The sequence below is a fragment of the Rhinolophus sinicus genome, chromosome 14, assembly GCF_057876585.1.
Source record: "Rhinolophus sinicus isolate RSI-liver-muscle chromosome 14, RSI-T2T, whole genome shotgun sequence".
Taxonomy (NCBI): domain Eukaryota; kingdom Metazoa; phylum Chordata; class Mammalia; order Chiroptera; family Rhinolophidae; genus Rhinolophus; species Rhinolophus sinicus.
In genome coordinates, this window is record NC_142514.1 from 179,549,391 (window position 1) to 179,560,256 (window position 10,866).

Sequence of the window (10,866 nt, forward strand, 5' to 3'; positions counted from 1 at the left end):
GTCCCCGCTTCCGGTAGCACCTCGTTGCTCCGGGAGCGGCTGTAGCCGCGTATGCAGTTTCCATGGGGACTGAAGATGGCGCCGCGAGGTGAGATTCCGGAGGTGTGTGAGTCGCTGGTCCTGATCCCTTCAGCCCCCCTTCTCCCCTCTCTCCCAGAGCTCGATCTAAACCCTCCATTCTCGGGTGTTAGGGACATGACCTCTCACTGTCCAAAGCGGGGTTTTGCAGTCCCACTTACCCTGAGTGCCTGAAGGTCTGGAGGTGAGGATCTCAGATACCCTCAAATCCTTGGCTGGGCCTCTTCTAGGCCGGTTCAAAGATGAATTTGCTGTGTAACCTCGAAGAAGCCAGTGTTAGTCTCTGTGCCCCAATTTCTCTTCCCAATAGTAACGGGGTTACATCTTAGAGGGGCCTTGACTTTCACCTCCTAAGCTGAGTCAAGTGTGATGGTGATTCCGGGGAGAGAGAATTGAAGGAAGCCCTCGCCACATCACACACACACACACACACACACACACACACACACACACACCCTCATTATCAGCAACCAGAAAAGCCCCAAGTGGCCCTTCCCACTGGCTGCGACCTCGTGTATTCCCCAGAACAGACACAGAACCATTCAAAGAACAGAGATTGAACTGCTCTCCTGCCCATTCCTGTTTTCTGTGCTCATCCTTTCAGGTAAACGGTTGTCCTCCACCCCCCTGGAAATCCTCTTCTTTCTGAACGGGTGGTATTATGCCACCTATTTCCTGCTGGAGCTCTTCATATTTCTTTATAAAGGTAAGCTTGACTACCCTTGCGGCCCCCCACCCCCACCCTTCCTCACTTCAGCCCAGAGGCAGCTCCCACCAGGAGTCTTCCTAGTTTTCATTCTTTTCTGCAGCTCCTCTTCACTGCAAGGTGGAAGTCTCTCATCAGATGGCTTCCTTGAGAAGGATTCAGTAGGAAGCCTCTCAGCAAGACTTTCTTGAGTTTGGGAAATGTGGGCTTCTCCCCTGTCAACTCTCTTTGTGAACTCTACTTTAAGCCCATTGGTGACCCTCAGAACCATTCAGCCTGTGTACCCGTGTACATCTGACCATTTTGGAGAATGGAGTCTCCACAGACTTTCGTAGTTAGGAGTAAACGCCCATAATAATGAGCCTGCCTCTAACAGTCGCACTCTGAGTTAAGGTATCCTGCAGCAGGTTAACGGATCCTGCTCACGTCTTACGAACCAGCTCATGGAAAGCTGATAAGAGTCTTGTCCTCTTTATTCCCAAGTGTGTGGGAGTTCTTGTGGGTGCTGATATAGGTTGTTTGCAAACTGATGCTTTTGTTTTGACAGGTCTCCTGCTACCATATCCAACAGCCAATCTAGTTCTGGACGTGGTGATGCTCCTCCTGTATCTTGGAGTTGAAGCAATTCGACTATTTTTTGGTGAGTGTTGTCCACAGACTATTTCTATTTCTTATGAGATGAGCTGGTATCTGTAACTTGATTAACAAGAGAAAGTATATAACCTAGGCTGACAATAAGAGATTGGATCTGGTGGCATATCCCGTTACTCCCTTTCTGAAGTTTCCAACTGCTGTAGATTTACCTGTGTGTTGCTCTGTAGGGCTAGAGGTGGGCAGTAGCATGAGATATTAGATAGTTTCTTTCCAGTTACCTAACTACTACAAGAGTGGCTGCTTCCTCTCAGTGGTTTGCTTGGCAGAATAGGTTCAGTTGGAACTCCATGTCCAGGACAGTATAAGCCTGCACAAATCAGTACTAAGGTCTCCTCCACACAAGGATTTCTTTAGGACAAGTTTTACTCCTATATCTCCAGAAATACAGAGCAAATCTCTCATGAGTTAGACTATCTCATCTCTGAGAACAGTGTTAAAACAAACAGAAGTACTCGCTTCGGCAGCACATATACTAAAATTGGAATGATACAGAGAAGATTAGCATGGCCCCTACGCAAGGATGACACGCAAATTCATGAAGCATTCCATATTTTTGTGGAGCACAGCATAGGGAATAAAGTCAATGGAATTGTAACAGCTATATACGATATCAGAGGGGTAGTAGATTAGGGAAGGGGGTTATCCCTTTGTGAGGGGTGTAAATGTCTAACTATTACATTGTTTTGTACACCTGAAACTAAAAAGAAACAAAAATAATACTTGCAACACATATGACAAAGGATAAAATAAAGCAGGCTCACATAAATCATTAAGGAAAAACAACTTAATTTTAAAAATTTGTAAAGGACACTAATAGGCAGTTCACGTAAGAATAATTACAGAGGACCAATATACATGACAAAATGCACAAACTCACTAATAAAAAGTAAGTTGAAACAACAAGAGAACACTTTCACCCATCAGATTAAAAATATTTTCAATACCCAGTATGAGAATGGGCATGAGCAACAGGTCTCTATAGTCCCACACTCCTGTGGGTATTTATATTCCCAGATTCTTTGGGAATATAAATTAGTACAGTAGTACCTCGGTTTTCGAACGTCTCTGTTGACGAACATTTTTTACGAACACCGTAAACCTGGAAGTAAATGCTTCGGTTTTCGAACACGCCTCAGAAGTCGAACATGTCGCCTGGCTTCCGCTGAATGCAAGATCCTGAGGCCTAGCTGTCAGCTGTTTTCGAATATTTCAGAACTCAAACGGTCTTCCAGAGTGGATTACGTTCGAAAACCGAGGTACCACGGTACATCTTTTTTGCTAATTGTTTTACCATGTAAAATTTGTATTCTTAGACCTAACAATTTCACTTCTAAAACTGAAAAAAAATCTGCAGATATGCAAAGGTATCTATGTGAGAATGTTTATTTGCACATATTTTGTAACACTGAAACATTAGAGACAACGTAGACATCTATCAATACAGGATTAATTAAATAAATTATGGTATATTGGTTCAGTGAAATCGTTTGTCGCCATTAAAAAAGAATAGGGTAGTTATATGTGGAAAGATGTCTAACTTACATTAAATGGGAAAAAGTAAGTTGCAAAACAGTATTACAGTTATGATTCCATTTTTGTAATAACAAATAGTAATATGTGAGTATACGCATTAAAAAGCTGAAACAATATACATCTTATAATAGTTATCTCCAGGGGTTGAACATGGGTTTTTCAGTTTATATTTTCTAAAATTATTTTCTACATGTTGGTTGAAAAGTTTTCAGTGATGATATATTATTTTTATAATTAAAAAACTCCCCCACCCGCAGTAAAGATCCCATCGTCCCTTGAATGGGAGTCAGACTGGAAGCAGAATCTTTGGAGTGAATGACTCCAATCCTAAACTCCTCCAAAGCCTCTAACTTTGAGCACAGGGGGACCCCACGTGCCAATCTGCACACCCCCATTCAGAATCATTTGCTCTGCCTTGCCAGTCCGTGACATCTCACCCACCTGTCCTCTGAGGCCAGGGAAAGCAGGCCACTTGGAGGTTACTCCATGGGCTGTGTCTGACAGGTACAAAGGGAAACCTCTGCCAGCGAAAGATGCCACTTGCTATTAGTGTGGCCTTGACCTTCCCATCTGCCATGATGGCCTCCTATTACCTGCTGCTGCAGACCTACGTGCTCCGCCTGGAAGCCATCATGAACGGCATCTTGCTCTTCTTTTGTGGCTCAGAGCTGCTGCTTGACGTGCTTGCCCTGGCCGCTTTCTCCAGGTACTGCTGCTGCTACCGTCACTTGAGGGTTGGGTTCCTGTCCCAACCCAGGGAGGGAGTCATTGTTCTTCTGAAGACACAGGGGTCTGGAGGACTTTCAAGGGGGAAAAGGGTGTCTGTGGGACTGCCTTTCCCATTTAGGGTAGACAGTTACCCACTTAGGGAAGATATTCTCCTTGTTCTTTGGGGCCAGGAGGCTTGGAATATAGAACAATTCAGGCCAGCTGCTCTTATTTACTGGTCTTTTAACATTTTCTTTCTTTCTTTCTTTCTGCCATCAGTATGGACAGGATTTGAAGTACAAAAATTTCAGCCAGCAGCCCTCATGGCTGAGACCACTCACACTTCTGGTACTTTGGCCACACCAGTGAGAAATGGTGGGTCAAGTTGTCCTGGGAAAAGTTGCAGCTTTTCCTCAGCACAGACATTTGGGCAACAAACTGAGCCAAGTCCCCTGGGCACCATCTTCTAAACAGGACCATCAGCCTGAGAGATTCTTCTGTATGTCAGTATAGGGAGGGGCAAGGCTGTCCCTTCCTGGCCCTTCTCAGAACCAATTCCCTGCTGACCTCAAGTTCTCCACTCTGATCATCGTGGCCAGATCATCTTGCGTGGACCATGTAGGCTCCTTGGGCTTCCGGCAGGACCTGAGCCACATACTCCTGTACGTGCTGTGCCACACCTGTCACACGAGCACGGAGAGCCCCAGGATGGTGTGCTCCGGGTGATGCAGAAGCCTCTTATCCCATTCTCCAGAGACTGAGCTCCAGAACTTTTTTAGTAGCTCGTAGTGTTATTTTTCTACTCTCATCATGAAACAAACATTATTTTATAATAAATATGTATTTTCTGTTGTGCAGCCTTTTCCTTATGGCACTTGTCCCTGGAAATGCATCCACTCCGAGAGAAGGTAGAGACTATCCCAGCGGTTTGTTCTCGGGCTGTGCTTAGTGATCCAGTATGGACACAGACAGCAATGAAGGTGTCCCACTGGTTTTCTTCCCCCAGTTCCAGCATGAATTAATTCCTAAAGGCACTGCCAGCTTCTGTAACTTCTTCAGGTCTGTCATTCTGCAAAGACTGCTTATATTCTTCACCTCTGCCCCAAAGCCAGCATCTTGTCCCTTGTTCCTTTTACAGGTAATTCCTCCTACAGCCCCTTTCCAGGGTGAGGTGTAATTAGAAGCAGCATATTCTAAACTTACCAATATTTGTTGGTCATTTAAAATTTCTTAACATGAAAGGAATACATACTTTTTTTTTTTAAGCGGGAGAAATGTTGCCCTAGATGAGTATATTGCTTTCTTCAAGTAACCATCTTTAAAACTTTCTCATCTTCCTTGTCAGTGGCCCCTTTTTTAGCCCCAAGAAGCCACCAGGAGCCCTGACAGAATCCACTTTAGGAAACCTTGAATCATATGGCCCTTCTGTCAGGAGAATCCTAGAGTATGTGCTCTTAGTCAAAAAGTAATTGGCCTTTAAGCATTCCATGCTGTTTTTAACTGCTTATTTCCTCTGATCAGGCTTATCCTCGTCCTAGGCAGGTCTCCATTGTCTGATGCAATGATGCTCTTCCTTGTTTTCTATCCCTTTTGTGTCCTTGCCCCCTACCTGCTTTCGGGGGGGTCTACCCAAAAACCATAGACGGGTCTAATCAATCATGCAACAGTATCAAAAACTCCAATAGGAATGTCCCTGATATTTCAATCACAAACCTCATTAATACGCTGATATTTTTGTTGCTTCTCGCACTGCTTCTTTCTGTAACCCTGCTTTAAAGAAATCACTGGCATTAAACTGGAAAGGAACCCATTCTCCATGGCCTCCATTTTTCATTTAGATGTTCAGTGGTTAAGGTCACCCTCCCAGCAACACAGATGAATGGAAAGCTCCGCTGGAAGTTTAGAGGTGGCTTATAATTCAAAGGGACCTTAGAGATCACCTTAAATCTCACTCTCCACTTTGCAGGCTTAGAAAGGAGGAAGTAACATAGCCAAGTATACAACTGGTTACTAACAGTTGGAACTAGAAACCTTGTCTTATGAGTCAGTCTGGATTAAGTTAATTTCATTCCTAAACAGGTACCACTTGATGAGAATGGTTAAAAATGGGGAGATTAGAACATAAGTGCTCGCACTTACTTCATGGTTATCTGGAAGCTTAAGGCATTGTTTCCTGTGGATGACTCCATGTTTCTTCTCCCTGATGCTTATTGGAGCCACGTGTGCAGATGCAGTCAGCTACACCAGAGCAGAATATCATGCAATAGAAACTGAGGCAGCAGAGGAGGAGAATCGGTGGATAGTCTGCCCGTGTTAACGTGGTCAGAGGCTGTACTCACTGCGTGCCATGGGAAGGCACTTCATAGCTCAGACCTGCAGGCACCAGCATTCTGGGCAGTGGAAAGGACCGCGCAAAGGAGCAGGCCCTGGTCACACGAGCTGGCAGAGGCCTGCTCAGATATTTACACTCATGGCTAGAGTTGCCAACTGACTGTATGGCCAACTCTGGTGGCTGAGGTCTGGCCCTCCACAGGAAGCACTTAGGACACACAGATTCAGGTTTCTGGCTCTGTACCATGGCAACAACTTGTAGGCCAGTGGTGTCCAAACTGCGGCCTGCGGGCCAACTGCGGCCCATGATCCATTGTTAATTGGCCCGCAGCAAATTCCAAAAATATATTTAGGTTACTTAAATAAACCAGGTGAGGCAATATGTACTTCACCCCGAGTGAGTGGCCCGGCTGTTTGTGTATTTTACCGCATATGGCCCTTGGTGAAAAACGTTGAAAAACGTTTGGACACCCCTGCTGTAGGCTAATGTTCATCCAGTACCTGGCAGAGTATATTTAATCCACATGATCCTGAGGCAGAAGAAAATTGACTCGGATGTTAATCAACTCATGTGTCCAAAGGCATTCAGCTTAGTTACGAGATGGGGTTTGAACCTAGAGGTATCCCAGTTAGTCCCTTTCCACACCACTATGGTACCTCCTAGAGGAAACAAGACTGTATTTACTTCTCTGAAATAGTCCTCACACTCTATACATCATCTGGGGCATACAAAGTAGATTTCTAGACTTTTCAGACATTGATGCAGCACAGAACAGGCATTTTAGCACGTATGGCCGATAAACGAGATACAGGTGACCATGGGCCTCAACTTTAGACACCGATGGAAATTGTGAGGCACTCCCAACTATTTTTTTTCCCTTCAAGTTTCACACCATCATAGACCCACTCTAGGGAATTTCCCTTCTACTAAAGGTTCTTTTCACACTAATTTTGCCTTTACTGGTCCCAATACACATTTTGTATCTAGTCTCTGGTTCATCTTTTTATCAGGTAACTTTTTGTTCACCTTGTTAAGTCAGCTTTCTGGAGTCCCAAGATCACTTCTGTTTTCTATTCTGTACTCCCTCATATCTAGATAGTTCAGTTTCCAAAACATGTTCACATTTCTCTCTTAAAATGTTCTTAAAACATCCCTGTGTGGAAGGCAGAACAGCTACCACTGTCATCTCACAGATGAGAGAGACTGAGGTTCTGCTGGCTCGTCATGGTTCGATGGATTGATGGAAGTAGGCAGGCAGCAGCAGCATCTTCTAACTCCTAGCAGAGGATTCTTCCCTTCTTCAACTCATGGCATTGGAACTGAACTGTACAAGGTAGGACATTCATTCTGAGAAGAAATCTTAAGAATCTTGACGATGACTTGGAATTCTTGAACGAGGCTGTTTAGGTAGCTAAGGAGAAAAGCTAAACCTCAAGGGGCACTTCTAAAGGTTTGCACTAGAGGTCTCCTAGGTGTTCCATAGGTACATGTCCTTCGTGCACATCCAGCGAAGAGCTCCGGGTTTCACTACCATCCCGCAGCCTCTGCATCATGAGCCCATGCCCATGCCCCAGACACCTCAACAAATCTATTCAATGCAGAATCCATAAAATAGCTCACACCCCATTTATTATTTAAAAATATTTTGTTACAAAAGGAAAAAAATACAATGCAGTATAAAAGATTGACAGCGTCATCAAGTTTATTACACAATTTTCAACCTATCAGAAAGACAAACAAATCACCGACAACAGGGGGACAGGACCTTGGCCTTTTTGGGGGGTGGGTTTTTTCCTTTTGCTATCAGGAAATAAAACTAAAAATGTGTCATTGAGTAAAAACAAAACAAAAATGGGGAGAAAAAAATTCTCCAGGTAAACGGCTTTTCTGGTATTCTATATATATTTTTCCCTTAAACTGTCACCTTACTTGGTTTTCTCTACATTTTAAAAAGACACCCGGAGCTGCTCTCGAGGGTAAGCACATCACTTAACACTTGGCCGGTTGGGCAGGGTGCCATGTTTGAAGTGGAGGTGGGGATGGGGTTGGGGACAGGGGAAGAGCTACAAACCCATAGCCTCTGTCCCAAGGGAATGTGCCTCTCCAACCCTGGGGGAACTCCCTCAGTGACTGATTGAGGGCAATGTCAGAAACGTGCAGGAAACAGAGGAAGGGTTCAGTCCAACTCAGTGTCTCCCCGCTGAGCCAGAAGGGTCTCCAACGACCCTACATCTGACAAGTCTCACCTCACATGCCACGTCTCTTCTCACATTAGCTGTCACATGCCCTGTGATGAATGCACAAGCAGCACCCATTGCCCCATGCGTACTGCAGGACCTGTTGCTGCTTCTTCCTTCAGCAACAACCACATCACAATGTGGGTTACGGGAAAAGCAATTCCATATGCCTGTGTGGAAAATGGCCCCCAGAGTGGTGGTCCTTAGAACTCTGAGTTGAGCTCATTCAAGTCCGACTCCACTTCTTCCCTGCTCCTTATCAGAGGCAGAAAGTACCTCCAGGCAGAGCAAGGGAGCTATTAAGTCAATAGTCAAAAGGTGGAAAGACACCAAATTTGTGACTTTTACATCTACTACTAGTGCTAGGTTATCCCACAATAAGTAAAAGTATGTACCTGGGGGATGCAAGCCCACGCTTACATCAAACCTGAAAGAAGAAAAGCCTATGGAAGTAGGTTGTATCCTGCCCAACTTGCCTCCTTCCCTAGTCCTGGTACTTCACAAGGGTTCTTCAGTGCTGAGGTCCTATGTCCCCACCCTCCCAATGGCACTACCTTCCTCTAAAACAAGGAAGCAGCCTCCTTGGGGGAAGGACTCCACTTGTGAAACGGCAAAGCCCCAGGGAAAAGGAACACCTAGTAGAGCTGGTTATTGCAAGAGGCAACCAAGCACGAAGCAGCAGAGGGTGGTAACTGGCTCTGCCGGGCTCCCCAGCAGAAAGCAACTTCACGGGCCTTCTCTGCTTAGGAGGGGCAAGCCCACTGAGGCAACTGGGCGGCAGAGAGCTGGAAGGGTTCAGCCCTCTGGGAGGTCAGGGAAACTAACCGTCAATATGTAAGAGGGAAAAGCAAGAATAACAGAAGCTTTTCGTAAGGTAATTTCTTTTCTCGCGGTCCCCCCTCAAAGGGCTGGGAAGGTAAAGGAGTTAAACAAAGAAGTGGTATGTTAGCAAGGGGTTTGGACCCTCTTCGCCCCATCAAACCTAGTGCTGCGGGCAGGACCCTGGGCATATTTTGGCACACCCAGTCTTTCTCCTAGATAGATCTCAAACAGAGGATCCATTTTCTTTGGGAAGGAAATCTTCCCATCATCCTCACCACTGAACTGCTCCTGGTGAATCAGAAACTCATATACGTTTCCTTGGACAAAGCACCATTCTCTCTGGAGACCAGGGGCCTGGACAAATTTTCTTCCTGTCTGCTACCCACCCCCACCACCACCACACGAAGTCTTTAGGTTCTTTCCTCTGGCAAACGGAGGTGTGGGGTAGGGAGGGCTGCCAAGAAGTCTTCAATCCTATAGGGCAGAGGGGATTCCCTGGGTGTCTGGAGGGGGTTAAGGATTTAGAGGAAAGGGAAGGGGTGGAGCGGCCTCCGTCCTTTAGTCCTGATCAAGGTGAGGAGATGCAAGTCCATTAAAAAAACATTTGCTTCCAACCAGACTCCTGTAATGAGAACATCAGAAGAGAAGAAGAGAATACAAATTAGAGGTTACTTTCTGGTTAACAGGGGCTTAAATGAATTACACTGGCATTTTCTAAAGTATAACCTATGAAGTAGGGGATGTAGACAGAGAGAGAATACAAGCCTGGGAAAGTAAAAGAAAGAAAGCAGGATTGTCTGGGAGTGTCTGGCACTGTGAGTAGTGAGGGGAATGGTTGGAGGGAAAGCTACAGTGAGCAGAGAGAAAAAAGCAGTGACATCATACGTTAGGGCGGGAAAACACAGACAATGAAATGAAGTCTCAAAGCAGTTTGACTGAAAAGGAGACTTTGGCTGGAAAAGTATGGAAACTACAACATTTCAGGAGAAGTTGCTATAAGGGAGCAAGGTGAGTTTAAATACTATTTCATAAAATCTATTCTGAACAAGTCGTAGCTTACCTTAAGGGGAGGGGGAAATCTGGAAATGCGAGGTACAACGGTGAGAAAACACGTGTACGTAACCAACTCCATTAACCCAAAATATCCAAGAGGCCCTGGCAGGAAGCATGTACTTACACAGGGAACTCCTAAACCTTTCTCTTCTTTGAAAGAAGCCCTGGTTAAACCAGATTCCAAACAGCATTCTTATGAGTACACGTATGTGCACACACACACACAGAGCCAGAGATGTTCTAAGTTATACTACAACTCAAGAGATTTTAAGTCCTTTCCCAGATGACAGCTGTGGGTGAGGGACCTAGTATCCTAACACCAAGCTGGTGAAGACGCATTAGAGCTGATTGTCCGGCTAGGTCTTATTTTCGGGGAAACAGGGTCAAAGCACAGTTAAGAACTTTTGCTGAACAGAAGGCACTGTTAAGCCACTTGTCACATCTCTACCCAACTTAAGGTCCCCAGTTCACTCAGCCCTTGTTCTATTGTTGCAACATCAATCTGTGGGGGGTGATTTGGTTAGATTGACCATATAAAATAGAATGAACAGCTAAATGGGAAAAGGGGGATTAAATACAGGTTTAGGATTTCTACTAATGCCCAAACTGGCAATACAGCCTGTACACAAATGCTCACCCTTTATTTATGCACTTCTGTAACCTGGAGGAGCTAGCCAAGAAAAAAGACCAAAAAAAAAAAGAGAAAAAGCTGTGTGATCCTTCCACACTCCGGAATGGCATTA

General features: G+C 45.1%; 2 protein-coding genes and 1 non-coding gene across 7 annotated transcripts in view; 2 read left to right on the forward strand and 1 right to left on the reverse strand.

Moving 5' to 3' along the window:
- Positions 1-10,866, forward strand: part of TMEM216 (transmembrane protein 216) — a 15,339-nt gene continuing 4,473 nt past the window's right edge. Inside the window, exons 1-5 of one of the 2 annotated variants that reach the window (XM_019754035.3) lie at positions 13-88; positions 683-784; positions 1,332-1,424; positions 3,476-3,677; positions 3,959-4,530. In XM_019754035.3, coding sequence (XP_019609594.3) covers positions 52-88; positions 683-784; positions 1,332-1,424; positions 3,476-3,677; positions 3,959-3,974 — 450 coding nt within the window. In that variant the 5' untranslated portion in view covers positions 13-51 and the 3' untranslated portion in view covers positions 3,975-4,530. Of the gene's footprint in view, positions 89-682; positions 785-1,331; positions 1,425-3,475; positions 3,678-3,958; positions 4,531-10,866 lie in introns of those variants that run through there. The other variant, XM_088789627.1, reaches the window with a different exon arrangement.
- LOC141572631 (U6 spliceosomal RNA) lies at positions 1,887-1,993 on the forward strand. Its single transcript, XR_012497939.2, has one exon. It is a non-coding gene; the product is annotated as a U6 spliceosomal RNA (small nuclear RNA).
- Positions 7,689-10,866, reverse strand: part of CPSF7 (cleavage and polyadenylation specific factor 7) — a 22,589-nt gene continuing 19,411 nt past the window's right edge. For all 4 annotated transcript variants that reach the window (XM_074336465.2, XM_074336461.2, XM_074336462.2 and 1 more), the window contains exon 10: positions 7,689-9,692. The gene's annotated coding sequence lies outside the window, so the exon portion shown is untranslated. The remainder of the gene's footprint in view (positions 9,693-10,866) is intronic.